We start from the raw sequence: 13,823 nt of genomic DNA, 5'->3' as shown, positions 1-13,823 counted from the left end.
TAAATAGTATAATAAACCAAACACTGGTTTGGCCATGCTCCACATCTTTTCTTTTTGTTCTTTTGTAGGAATTGGCATGTAAAATGGCTCTGGAACTTCTCACACAAGAGTTTGGCATTCCCGTTGAAAGACTTTATGTTACCTACTTTGGTGGGGATGAAGCAGCTGGCTTAGAACCGGACCTGGAGTGCAAACAGATCTGGCAAGACTTGGGGTAAGAACACAGGTTACACGTGCAAAGTATTGGGGAACAAAATGATTCCTAAACTTAGTGCCAGAGTGGGCGCTGCCATTTCCCAATTTGGGATGTACATTTTGAGATGGAGGAGGGGGTGACTGGGAGTACTTACCCTTTGGTACATTCATTGCATAATCATTCTGGTTTTGAAAGCCAACAAGTCTCTTGTCTTTTTTTTTTCTTTCTTTTTATATATTTTTAGAAATTGCACATATAAGGCACATGTTATAAAAATTCAAACAATATAGAAATGTGAAAATAAGAAGTAGAAGATCTCTAAGATTAATTATTGTTGGTAGTTTGATACCCCATATATAGTCTTCCAGGCCTTTTTCATATTTGTATGTCCCTGTGTGGTATGTGTGTGTCTTTTTCAACAGAATAGTATTCTTTATATGAAATGGTTTATTTTTTATGGAAATGTAATGGCATCAAACAGGTCTAGGACAAGGGAAGTTTTTTTCTTTTATGTAATATACTTCTAAAGTAAAATCCTGTAGCAGAAAAGGTAACAATGATAGATGAGCTGTATGAGTTCTGTGCTTTGAGTTGAATAGAATTCATGAAATGGTACATCAAAAGGAATCTGACTGTGGGATGATATACCCTATAGACAGCTGGGATAGTCAATGTCGTCTCATTTTCTCATTCTTTTTACTTATTCTTGTCCTTTAATGCATAGCTTTTTAGTATATTTAAGCAGTGCTGCTTCTCTGCTTTTTTTTTTTATGATTTTTTTTTTTTTTTAACAGGACTTTATTGGGGAACAATGTGTATTTCCAGGCCTTTTTTCCAAGTCAAGTTGTTGTCCTTTCAGTCTTAGTTGTGGAGGGCGCAGCTCAGCTCCAGGTCCAGTTGCCATTTCTCGTTGCAGGGGGCACAGCCCACCATCCCTTGCAGAAGTTGAACCGGCAACCTTGTGGTTAGAGCCGACTGGCCCATGTGGGAATCGAACCGGCAGCCTTTAGAGTTAGGAGCATGGAGCTCTAACCACCTGAGCCACCGGGCCGGCCCCTCTGTTTGTTTTTTATTACTTTTACTTTAAGTATATTACTCCAGTCCAGCTTTCCCTTGTATAATACTTGGTCTGAACCCCCTGCTTGGTTACACTCTATAGTCTAAATGTACTTGGACATTTTGGGTGGTAACTGCAAAACTTAAATACTAACCTTGACTTTTTGAACCTGTTTTACTTGGCTTTGAGTGCTTTGTTATCTAGCAACTTTCAGCAGAGTCAACTATTTTGTAAATGTTTTAATCTTATGGAATTCTTTTTGGTATCATTGTAAGGTAGAAGACACGACTAAGTTGCAGTATTGAGGTGAATTTTAAATAATCAGCAGCTTTTTTTTAACACACTGCCATATAATGTAGAAACACTTGCAAAAAAATATTTGCTTAAATTCTGGTGATATTCAGCATAAACTTTTTCATTTTTATGTGTTTCTAGGCTTTATGTGTATCTTTTCCTATTGATTTATTTATTTATGATTGGAGCATATGTATATTTTATATTTTGTTGTCACTCTTGTTCTGCCTCTTTAGCAGGATTTGTATACAGGCCTAGCATTACTAATTGCCAAAGAGTGTGTCATCATTCTACAAATTCATAAGGATCTCCTTTTGAATTTCCAGGCTGGACTCTTAGCAGTGCTGTCAAAGATAATAACCTGGTGCTTATCTTTGGTAGATGCAGAATCCTTGTCAGTAGCTCTAACTCTACTTATCTTCCCTGCTGTTTACAGGCTGGATGAGACCAAAATCCTCCCTGGCAACATGAAGGATAACTTCTGGGAGATGGGTGACACAGGCCCATGTGGTCCCTGCAGTGAGATCCACTATGACCGGATTGGTGGTCGGGATGCTGCACATCTTGTCAACCAGGATGACCCCAATGTGTTGGAGATCTGGAACCTCGTGTTCATCCAGTACAACAGGTGGCCTTGGGGTCCTGCACCCTTCCTGCTAACCGTAGCAGCACCTTCCCTCGAGCTGAGTGGAGAAAGAGGCCCTCAGAGCGCATGGCTGTCTTCTCATTCTTGTCTGTGGGGACAGTGGAGCAGTGCTAAAGCAGGCACTTGAAGGCATCATGGGATCTTGTGGCACATTTTAAGAATTTTATTTAAGTTTTCCCTCTGATCTCTGGATTAGGGCTAGGCCTGTTCTTTTATAAACTAGTTTTATTCCCTGTGATACCTGCTTAAGGCCTATTCCTGTAACATCATTTTTGCTGTAATTTGGACTGCCATTCTAAAGCTCATTTCCTTGAAGCTTGACCTCACTCCTCAATGGACCTCAGAGTACTTCTTCCCTTTCTCCCTCCACTCCCCTCCTTCCACCAAACCAACAGAGGCCAATGGCGAATAGTCACAGCCTGCCAACTGCTCTGTCAGTGAGTTATAATCGCAGGGACACATGGCAGCCTGAGTCCTTGTTTCATTTTCCTCTTTCTCTGGATCATGTAGGGAAACCGATGGAATTCTGAAACCTCTTCCTAAGAAAAGCATTGACACAGGGATGGGCCTGGAGCGACTGGTGTCTGTGCTGCAGAATAAGATGTCGAACTATGACACTGACCTTTTTGTCCCTTACTTTGAAGCCATTCAGAAGGTACTGGTCCTTTTGCAAACATTGCAAATTTCTGTGGAAGTCTCCAGGCTGGACTCTTAGCAGTGCTGTCAAAGATAGTAACCAGGTGCTTTGCCAGCTGAGGGTACATGTGACCATCTGCCAACTTTACTGTTAATTATACGAGGCTCTAGGCACAAGGCACTGTGATTTGTTGAGTGTAAGGGGCTGACTGGAGGCTCTTTACTCCCACTACTCTCACCTTTCTTGGGGTTCTAAGATCTGGCAAGAGGGTTGTCCTTTCTCCTAATGCCCCGCCACCCCCATGCCTCTCAGAACCTCCTAGGGCACGGCAGTGCCAGAAAGGCTGCTTCCTGATGAGAGGCCTCCTGGATTTTATCTGCAGGGCACAGGTGCTCGGCCATACAGTGGGAAAGTTGGTGCTGATGATGCTGATGGGATCGATATGGCCTACCGGGTGCTGGCTGACCATGCTCGGACCATCACTGTGGCTCTAGCTGATGGCGGCCGGCCTGACAACACAGGGCGGGGGTAAGTGTGCTATACATGGGGCAGAGTTAGGACTGACACTGAGTTTTATGATGTCGGAACTTAAAACTGCACTTTAGTATTGTTTTCTCTGTCTTTTAAATAGTTGGAGGGAGCCCTTGTTTCTTTAGGGGTGAAGGGAGTTTCAGGTCACACTAAAGAGTTGTCACTATGTTAAATCTTTGCTGTGAAGTACAGGATGATAAGGACTGATAGACGGTTAGCAGGGGCGGGGTAGGGGTAGGTATTGACTAGCCCCGGGCAACTTCATTACTGACAGGCAGGGTCTGGGATCATGGCATCAAGTCCATCTGGTCTGTACCTTCTTGCCTTCATCACTGGATTAGGAAAACAAACTGGGGTTACCCCAGGTCATCCCTTGATGAGTATTCGTAGGTATGTTACTGAGTTTTATGCTGGAATTCATCTTAATGACCTTGGGAAATACAAAAAGAAGCAATCATAGGATAAGAGAAAGTCTCTGGAAGAGAAAGACAAAAAGTTGACCATGTTGCTTTGGGTCAAATTCCAAAGAACTGCTACAAAATGCTTACCTGGGAATGCTGTCTAGCAGGAGACTGGGTTCTGCCTCTTACAGGTATGTGTTGAGACGGATACTCCGCCGGGCTGTTCGATACTCCCATGAGAAACTCAACGCCAGCAAGGGTTTCTTTGCTACACTAGTAGATGTTGTCGTCCAGTCCCTGGTAGGTCTATTTCCCTGCTTGCTTCTTCTGCACTAACGTGCATACCGTAAGAGGGCTAGGGTGGGAGATAGCATACTGTTAATGAGAATTTTTAGGTGGATCATGGAATAGTCCCTGGCTTCATCGGGCCCACATCTCTGTTTCCCTTTTGACAGGGAGATGCATTTCCTGAGTTAAAGAAGGACCCAGATATGGTGAAGGACATTATTAATGAAGAGGAAGTGCAATTTCTCAAGACTCTCAGCAGAGGGCGTCGCATCCTGGACAGGAAAATTCAGAGCCTGGGAGATAGCAAGACCATTCCCGGTAAGAACTAGTTTTTTCCTTTCTCCATCCAGGCTGTTTGATCTTTCTGGAAGAGGCAAGCCCTTTTTTTCACAAACTGAGAGTGGACTCCCATGTCTCCAAAGGCAGAACATAACTTAGTTAAACCACTTTTGGTGTAAAATGGGGTTTATATTAAAATTATAAAATACATTGTTATGGTAAAGTATTCAGACAGCGTAGAAGAAAAAGTGAAAAGTGTCTTTCCCAAACACATTTCTCAGAGGTAATAGCTCTTAAGAGCTCGGAGTATTCAGGACTTTGTTTGCGTGTAGGTGTTTTCAAGCAAAAATGGGAACATATGGTATATACTGGTTTTTGCAATTTGCTTTATTTTTTACCAGACAGGAAAATTAAATTTGAAAGCTTTTTTCCTTTTATCAAAATATAATATAATGTACATGGAAAAAGCCTGGTGAATTTTCACAAACTGAACACACTTGTTTAAGAAACACAGTTTTACTAAGAGACCTCTTGTGCTTTCTCCAAGTCATCTCCAAAAGATTTGATGGATTTTCTGACCAGGGCACAGAACTAATACTGACTTGTCTTGTCTCTTTAATCCCTTCTGTCACTGTCAGTGTCCTTCTGGGAAAGGTTTGGGGTGGAAAAGAATGGGGTCGTCCATGTTACTTGACACAATTCCTTTGTGCTGTAGGGGATACTGCTTGGCTCCTCTATGACACCTATGGTTTTCCAGTGGATCTCACTGGACTGATTGCTGAAGAGAAGGGCCTGGTGGTAGATATGGATGGCTTTGAAGAAGAGAGGAAAATGGCCCAGGTAAAGAATTTGGGGAGTGAGCAGGAAACCCAACACTTACCAAGGCAGGACTTGGTTGCAAAGCAAGCAAGAGTTTCCTTCCATTAAAGTCTCTGAAATTCTGTTTTTCGCTAGACCAGTGGGTCTCAATAGGGGCATTTTAGCCCCCCCAGGAGACATTTGGCAACAATGTCTGAAGACATTTTTGGTTTCCAAAGTGGGGGCAGGATGCTGCTGGCAGCTAGTGGGTAACATCTGGTGGGTAGAGGCCAGGGCTGCTGCCAATATCCTACAATGCGCAGGGCAGCCTCCCCCAACAAGGAGTTATCTGGCCCTAAATGTCAGTAGTGCCCAGATTGATAAACCCTGTTCGGGAGCTTTACATTAGGCATAGTTTAGCAGTTTTGAAATACGTCAGAGTTCTTTTTCTTCTACATGAGGATAACTATGCTTATTTCTCTTACTGGCAGCTGAAATCACAGGGCAAGGGAGCTGGTGGGGAAGACCACATTATGCTGGACATTTATGCTATTGAAGAGCTCCGGGAAAAGAGTCTGAAGGCAACAGACGATTCCCCCAAGTACAACTACCATTCAGACTCCAGTGGGAGCTATAGTATGTTACTGTCTTCAAGTGGGGGTTTTCTGAGACAGGCCTCACGATTAGGTACCTGGGGTATCTATGGTAGCCTCTCCTGTAGTGTTGTACAGTCATGCTGTGTAATTTTATACTCATAGAGACCCTTGGCGATTGATTTCCTTAACTCTTTATTTTGATATAATTATAGATTCACAGGAAGTTTTTTTTGTTTTGTTTTGTTTTTTAAACAGAAGTTTACGGGACAATTCTTTGTACTCTTTACCCAGTTTTCCCTTGTAACATCTTGTAGGAAACCAGGAAATTGACATTGATAGAATCTGCATGGCCATTGAATTTTGCATTGGCAATAGTAGCATTCTAAAGCTAAGAAGAATTGAAAGAAACAGGCAATACATATCTTTATTTTACTCTTTTGCTCCAGCAGAGATACCAGGCCAGCTCAGTACATTCTTTGTGAATTGACCTTGAAGTAGGGAATTTGTTACTACTCTTAAAGACCTCCTAATCAGATTTACCACCAAGTTTCTGCTGGGTAGCTCAGAGTTAGGGTGACCAACTGTCCCAGTTTTCCCAGAACTGTCCCAGTGTTGACACTGAAAGTCTCGCATCCTGGCAAACCCCTTGGTCCCAAGCAAACTGGGACAGTTTGGACACCCTACCAAGTGTTGCATTCTCTGGTGGAGCCCTTTCATGGAGTCTAGTGGGTTTGTTTCCAAAACAAAATTAGATACTTAGGCCCTAAAGAGAGTTTGAGAAATACAATCCATCAAAAGCCAGCTAAGCATGTGAATGAAGTCATTGACCCTGTTTTCCCCCTTTCTATGCAGCCTTTGAGAGTGCAGTGGCTACAGTGCTGGCTCTGCGCAGGGATAAGATGTTCGTGGGAGAGGTGTCCACGGGCCAGGAGTGTGGAGTCGTGCTGGACAAGACTTGTTTCTATGCTGAGCAAGGAGGGCAGATCTATGACGAAGGCTACCTGGTGAAGGTTGATGACAGCAGTGAAGACGTGAGCCCATACTTCTTTGTTAGCCAGAGAGGGGGGTCCAAAAAAGGGCTAGGCCTGGACCAGGGTAACTTTTCTGGCTTCTCAACAATCCAGGCCTTGGGGAGCAGACACGACTGACCTTTGGGTTGTGTTCTATGGTCAGTGTTTCTGAAGCCAAGGGAGCTGCTTATTGCACCGTGTTGCCTTCACAGCCACTGGGGCCCCTCGTAGCAGGATCCTTGCAGCTGGGCTGCATAGGTTGATCCTCAGTTCCTCCACGCTTCCCTCGTAAATGAGGAGAGGCAGCTCTCTGAAGGGCAGACATCCTTGTTGAAAACTCGGCTGCTAGCTTTGGCATTGCGGACTCTGTGGTCTGAGATGAGTGACCTAGTCCAAAATATGCATACACGTGTAAAGTAGTGTATATATATAATGGTAAATACGTGTGTATAGTGGTGCATGTGATATATGCATAATGGTATTAATGGTGTATATATAGTGGGGCTGCCAACAAAATATATACACATGACTTGTACTCATCTTTTGTTGTTGGTATATATTGAGCATTACAATTTTAATACAGGTTTTTTCCTTTCTTAAAATGTGTATACATTTTTTTGGCACCCTCTGTATATTTACATACCTATGGGTTTATTTATGTATTGGTCTCCTCCTTGACTCCCCTTAGAAAACCGAGTTTACAGTGAAGAATACTCAGGTGCGAGGCGGGTATGTGCTCCACATAGGAACAATCTATGGCAACCTGAAAGTGGGGGATCAGGTCCGGCTGTTTATTGATGAGGTGAGTTGCATTTTGCTGGTTAGCATTTTTTTCTTTTTCATTTCAGCTTTACTGAGGTACACTTGACATATAGAAGATATTTAAAGTACAGTCATGTGCCACCTAACGATAAATGCATTGTTCGGCGATTTCGTCACTGTGAACATCATGGAGCGCACTTACGCAGCCTAGATGGTCTAGCCTGCGACACACCTGGGCTGTATGGGTACTGTCGTATGTGCAGTCTGTCACTGACGGAAAAATCGTCAGTGTAGCACATGACTGTATGTACCTCATGGTGATTTGATATACTTACTATACATTGTAAAAAGAATTCATGTCCTCCTTGGCTTTAAAATCATATTGTCACTCCCAAGTAAAATTATAAGTAGACTTTTATAAGTAGAGTGCAGGAGTAAATTTTATGAGGGATGTAACTGAGAGTTAAAACTGTATGTTCCCCTATTAGACCACAATGATCGGTTGAGATCCTATAGACTTGTGTTCATGACAGGTCTCTGTCGGGGCTGCACAGGGCAGAACCTGGAGATTGCCTTTCTCTAGGTTAACCTCAACTACTTCTTCAGGAGCCAGCCTGTATTAATTAAGAAATAGATTCTGTTATGTGTGACACAGTAGCTTAAAACAAGATAGAAATGTGTTTCTCACTTAAAAGTCCAAACTAATACAGAGGCTCTGCCACACAAAGTCAGTGAGCCCAGTCTTTCTTTGCTTATTGCTCTGCCATCATTCCTGGGGTGTTGCCCTTGATTTCATGGTCCAAGAAGGTAGTCAGATCCATTTTCTAGGCCAGGGGTTGTCACTTTTTTCATAAAAGACTAGACAGTAAATATTTTTAGAATTTTGGACCAAATAGCCTCTATCACCACTACCCAACCCTGCCATTGTGGCACAAAAGCACCATAGACAATATGTACACACGTGGGTGTGGGTGTGTTCTAATAAACCTATTTACAAAAATGGATGACAGGCCTGATTTGACCAATGGGCCATAGTTTGCCAACTCCTGTTCTAGGCAGGGGGAAAGAGGAAGGGAGGGCATGCCCCTTCCCTTTAGGATATACTTCTGCTCACAAACCATTGACCAGAACTTACTTAGTCACATGGCCACACTTAGCTGCAAAGGAAGTTGGGAAATGTAGTCTTTATTCTAGGAAGCTATGTGTCCATCTAAAAATTCTAGTACCTGGGAAGAAGGTGAGAGCAGGTATTGGGAAACAACTAGTAGTCTGTTGCAAACCTCTCCACCAGTCGGCTCTGCCCTTTACAGCCCCGACGGAGACCTGTCATGAGCAACCACACAGCTACTCACATTCTGAACTTCGCCCTGCGCTCTGTGCTTGGGGAAGCTGACCAGAGAGGTTCCCTAGTGGCTCCTGACCGCCTTCGGTTTGACTTCACTGCCAAGGGAGCCATGTCCAGCCAACAGATCAAGAAGGCCGAGGAGCTTGCTAACGAGATGATTGAGGCAGCCAAGGTAGGTTGGGTTATGTGTAAGCTCTTGGGTCATGAACTTCACATGTCACCCCTTCCCACACCATCACTTTCTGTCCACGGAGCTTCAGTGGCCCAAGTGCTCTTAGCCCGTCATACCATATTCTGTCCTGCACACAGATTTCCTTACAACAATGGTTCTCAAACTGCACTGGGTAGGGGGCAGTGATGGTGTTCAGTGGAGGGGCCTGAGGGCTTCTGGGGAGGAGCGGAGAGAGGTCTTTGCTCCACCCCCTGCTTAGGACAGCCAGAGCTCTTCTAGGTAAGTCTGTTTTACATTTAGCGCAGCCACGTAAGATTTAGTTCACAGTTTAACAAAATATTTGGTGGACATTCTTATTTCATCGCCTTCTTTCAGGAGGCGTAGGGCACACGACAGGCAGAGCTGGGATTAGAAACGCAGAGTCCTGCCTGCAAGACCACACTCTGCGTGGTGCTTCCTGCTGCACCTCCAGAGAAGACCTTTTCCCGGTTTTATTTTCTGTCTTCTTTCCATGCAGCCCGTCTACACCCAGGATTGTCCCCTGGCAGCAGCTAAAGCCATCCAGGGCCTGCGGGCTGTGTTTGATGAAACTTACCCAGACCCTGTGCGAGTCGTCTCCATTGGGGTCCCAGTGTCTGAGCTGTTGGATGACCCCTCCGGTCCTGCTGGCTCACTCACTTCTGTTGAGTTCTGTGGGGGAACGTGAGTACCTCAGGGGGAGCATTAAAGGGGGTCATCGGCATTACCCTTGGAGGATGTGGGTACTAGACCAACTCTTGTTTATTTAAGGTTGGAATGAAGTCCTCGGAAGTACAGTTGGCAAACAGTATTCCCAAGAATCTTAGCATCCAAGTGCTTGTGTCTGACTTGAACATTCCCTGGCTTTGTGATGAAATGTTCTTCCTAGGAAAAGGAAGCACTTATCACATCATTGTTTGCTCTTGTTCCCTGGGCTGGTCCCAACAGGAATCAGGATTCTTGGCCTGTGAATTCAGGATTCAGCAAGGCCTAGGAGTGCTCACCATCTCCTGATCTGACCCAGCCCCTTTCCATTCCTGGGACCTCATTTAGCAACCTTTGTCAGTTTGAATGGCATCTGGGGACTTAACCCCGTTGTCTCAGAGCCTTTGAGGCAGGCCCCAAGAAGGCCTAGCTCAGTTTTGCGTGGGATAGCCAATTATTTCTGCCAACTTAGATTCCTCCATAGCACTTGGAACCTCCATAGGGTCTTTTTGGGACGGTCATAGTGGCCTGGGAAATTCCTGCTTCTGAAGGAAGCCTGGTGAAAACATTCTTAAGACCAGAGTCCACCAAGGACCTACTGCCAGCCTCATGCAGGCAGGGAGCAGGAGGGCCTGTGGAGGTGGGGTATGTAATTTGAGGGACCAGGTTCCAGGCCTCCCTCTGTCCAGCTAAATTAGGCCTTCAGATGAGTCCCACTTCTGCCTTAACTCTTTGCATGACACTCTTCAGGCACAAGAAAACAGCTTTCAACAACTTCATGCCACTCTCACAAAATGATTGAGGTAATGAGCATTTGAGGTTCTTTGAGCAACTGGAGAATAAAAACCTATTTGTTTAAGGAGTTGTGGTAAGATTTTAAAGGCAACCTCCAGTGAGCTGGGCTAGAAGAATATAGTTTATGTTGCACCAGAGCGAATCAAAAACATGCATGAAGGTAGAGCCCAGCAGCAGTAACGTTGTATTGGGTGTTAGGGACTGCAAAGCACGTTCATGGATCTTGACAACAGCCCTGTGAGGGAGCATTACCCCCATTTTATACATGACGAAACTGAAGCTCAGAAAGCTGGTGTCTTGCTTAGTGTCAGGGCTCTCAGCCCCAAGCCTTCTCTTCCTTTTCCTGGCCAGAGCTGGATTCTGAAATTACCCTAAAACATGAAGGGCCTTTTTCTACCATCCCCTTGAGGGAGCTTCTGTAGGAGCGACTTACCCCAGAAGGCTCAGGGCTGGGGAGCCAGGGGTCTCGGGAGGCAGTTGGGGGACCCGCGTGCCTGGACTTCCTCATCCCCACGGACTTTGTGTTCTGCCATCAGGCACCTGCAGAATTCAAGTCACGCGGGAGCTTTTGTGATTGTGAGTGAAGAAGCTATTGCCAAGGGCATCCGGAGGATTGTGGCCGTCACAGGTGCTGAAGCCCAGAAGGTGAGCAGATCACACTAATTTGTGGCTTATTTGAACAAGACAAGAGGAGTTCAATCTGCAAATCCATAGTGCAGATGGTAATGTGGCCGCTGTAGTCAGAAGCGGAAGTACAGGGCTACCCACAAATGTCGTATAGTTACCTTGCCTGGCAGAAGAAAGCCACCAACGCACAAAATTTCATAGCTATCTTATGTTTAATGTCTAAAAGTGTGTGTAAATCCTGCCTTCTACCTGGTAATATACCTGTGTCTAGAAGGATAAGCCAGAGTTTTGCTGTGCCCTCAGGGCTTACCCACCTCTCCCTGGGGTACATGCCTTGTGTGAAATGCATGGAGTATGGGGACAGCTGCTCTGGGGGTGGGGACTGTAAGCTTGCACCTGACGTGTGCTGAAGCCTGAGGGGTGATCATTTCATTGGGTAAGAAGGACTCCTGATTCATGAGTTCTTGTTTACGCCCTGAAGCTGAGTTAGTGCAGCCTTTTTACCAGCCAGGCATGTGAGGAAGGTGCTCCTTTCTGGGGTGTGAGGCTGCAAACACTTGCCTCCCTGAAGGAAGAGAAACTGGTGTCCTAGGGATGTGTTTGTTTCATAGCCTGCCATCCGTGTTTGCCACAGTTGTGTATAGACAGACTAGTGAAGCTGAAAGTTACCTGTAGTTTGCAACGCTGATTATCCCCCTCCCAGGCCCTCAGGAAAGCGGAAAGCTTGAAGAAATCTCTCTCTGTCATGGAGGCCAAAGTGAAGGCCCAGACTGCGCCAAACAAGGACGTGCAAAGGGAGATTGCTGACCTCGGTGAGGTAGGAGCAGCCAGCCTCCTTCCTGTCTCGGCCTGCTCAGTGCTGGATCCTGGGCCTGAGGAATCAAACACTACCTGTTCTTGAAGAACACTCAAGTGCTGGTTCTCAGTGCAATGGGCCTTTGGATTGACTTGTATTGTCCTGCAGTCTTGCAAAGGGGACTCAATGGATCCTGGCCGATGGAGCCCTGGAACCTGCCTACTGCCCCCATTGCCCAATGGCAGGGGAGCGCATTCCAAGCATGAGTGGGCACTGGTGTTGAGGGAGTTGGGGAGGTACCATGGGATGGGTGCCCACAGTTTCCAGGCTTTCTGGTGTTTGTTAATATTTGGGGGCTTCCCATAAGCCCTTCACGGGCTGTATTCACTGCCTGGTAGGGGCCAGATTTTACAAGAGTCCAAGCTCTTTTTTCTGTCTCTTTCTCTCCAGCCCTGAGCGTTACAACTGCTGTAGTTACTTGCATAGTGACTGATCTCCAGGACAGGGATACCTTTTTGTTTTTTGTTTTCTCTCCTGGACACTGGTCAGGGATGACTTTAGTGTTCAAAGCCAGAGGGTGGGGTGGGCTGGAGCCTCACATCCCAGCTCCTTGTGGTTCAGATCTGAATGGTTTTCTGGTTCTGGTTCCAGGCCCTGGCCACAGCAGTCATCCCCCAGTGGCAGAAGGATGAATTCCGGGAGAATCTCAAATCCCTGAAGAAGATCATGGATGACCTAGACCGGGCTAGCAAAGCCGATGTCCAGAAGCGAGTGAGTATTGGCAGTGCTGCTGGCTGGAAGGGAATCAAGAGCATTGACCCAGCAAAGGCAGTGCAGCCTGCTCTGTTTCAGTCTGGGCCTTTGACCTGAGACCTCTCTCCTGGACTTCCTTCCTTGCAGGTGTTGGAGAAGACAAAGCAGCTCATTGACAGCAATCCCAACCAGCCCCTTGTCATCCTGGAGATGGAGAGCGGCGCCTCAGCCAAGGCAATCCAGGGGATGGGGCTCCAGACCCTGCTCTATGCCTGTTCTGCTGTTTGTCTTTTTCTCTCGGGGGCTCATCAGTCCTCTCGTGGCTGAAGTGTGAGCTCTGTGGCTCTAAGTGGAGTGGTCACCTGAGGTCCCACTCTCTGGGATTGAGGTTAAGCTGAGTGAGGGAGAGATCTGGTGACTGGAGAGCTACGGCTCCTGGAGGTGGAAGGCAAAGCCTAGAGTCACGAGTGCGGGCCAGGCCCTGTGCTTGGGTCCTTCACTATGTAGGCTCCTAGGACCAGCACCTGCTCTTGGGAGGGACTTGGGGATGGGGGCCCGGGAGTGCTCTGAGAACTGAGCTCTGCAAACTCGCTGGAGAGCATGGCCCCTTCCCCCAGGAACATGGCCTGACACCAGATTCCCCCACAGGCCCTGAACGAAGCCTTGAAGCTCTTCAAGACACATTCTCCTCAGACGTCTGCCATGCTCTTCACAGTGGATAATGAGGCTGGCAAGATCACGTGCTTGTGTCAAGTTCCCCAGGTCAGAATATGCTGCATCCCTGTGCCAGTAGAAAGTGGTGTGGTGTCTGTAGCCTTTCTGAGGGAGCTCGGTTCTTACAGTTGTTTTCACAATCCCCATGTGTGTTTGTGCAACCCGTTAGCAATGCCCTTCTCCTGCCCACCTGTTGGTCACTTCCGGCACCTCTTCCCCTGTGGCCCTCTTCATGGTAGATGTATTTAACTGTGCTGGCTGATACCTGGCTTTGCCACTTGGTATGCCTTGCCCTGGCTGTGAAACCAGTACGGTCTGCCTCAGCCTCCAGCAGTACCACCCAGGGCAAGAGTGGGTGTCCGTGCTTCCCTTACCCTTTTCCTTTCCTTAACTCCATGCCTCC

At 46.3% G+C, this 13,823-nt stretch overlaps 1 protein-coding gene across 4 annotated transcripts in view; it reads left to right on the top strand.

Annotated features, from left to right (window-relative positions):
- Window positions 1-13,823, top strand: part of AARS1 (alanyl-tRNA synthetase 1) — a 59,390-nt gene that overhangs the window by 44,973 nt on the left and 594 nt on the right. For all 4 annotated transcript variants that reach the window (XM_074314578.2, XM_019710280.3, XM_019710288.3 and 1 more), the window contains 17 exons: window positions 69-214; window positions 1,984-2,175; window positions 2,704-2,848; window positions 3,213-3,358; window positions 3,954-4,062; window positions 4,218-4,368; window positions 5,045-5,169; window positions 5,619-5,763; window positions 6,576-6,754; window positions 7,422-7,535; window positions 8,806-9,012; window positions 9,530-9,714; window positions 11,067-11,175; window positions 11,861-11,974; window positions 12,605-12,724; window positions 12,854-12,940; window positions 13,355-13,468. In XM_074314578.2, coding sequence (XP_074170679.2) covers window positions 69-214; window positions 1,984-2,175; window positions 2,704-2,848; window positions 3,213-3,358; window positions 3,954-4,062; window positions 4,218-4,368; window positions 5,045-5,169; window positions 5,619-5,763; window positions 6,576-6,754; window positions 7,422-7,535; window positions 8,806-9,012; window positions 9,530-9,714; window positions 11,067-11,175; window positions 11,861-11,974; window positions 12,605-12,724; window positions 12,854-12,940; window positions 13,355-13,468 — 2,388 coding nt within the window. The remainder of the gene's footprint in view (window positions 1-68; window positions 215-1,983; window positions 2,176-2,703; window positions 2,849-3,212; window positions 3,359-3,953; window positions 4,063-4,217; window positions 4,369-5,044; window positions 5,170-5,618; window positions 5,764-6,575; window positions 6,755-7,421; window positions 7,536-8,805; window positions 9,013-9,529; window positions 9,715-11,066; window positions 11,176-11,860; window positions 11,975-12,604; window positions 12,725-12,853; window positions 12,941-13,354; window positions 13,469-13,823) is intronic.

The sequence above is a fragment of the Rhinolophus sinicus genome, chromosome 8 (assembly GCF_057876585.1).
Source record: "Rhinolophus sinicus isolate RSI-liver-muscle chromosome 8, RSI-T2T, whole genome shotgun sequence".
Taxonomy (NCBI): Eukaryota; Metazoa; Chordata; class Mammalia; order Chiroptera; family Rhinolophidae; genus Rhinolophus; species Rhinolophus sinicus.
This window is presented reverse-complemented; position numbering and strand designations above follow the sequence as displayed.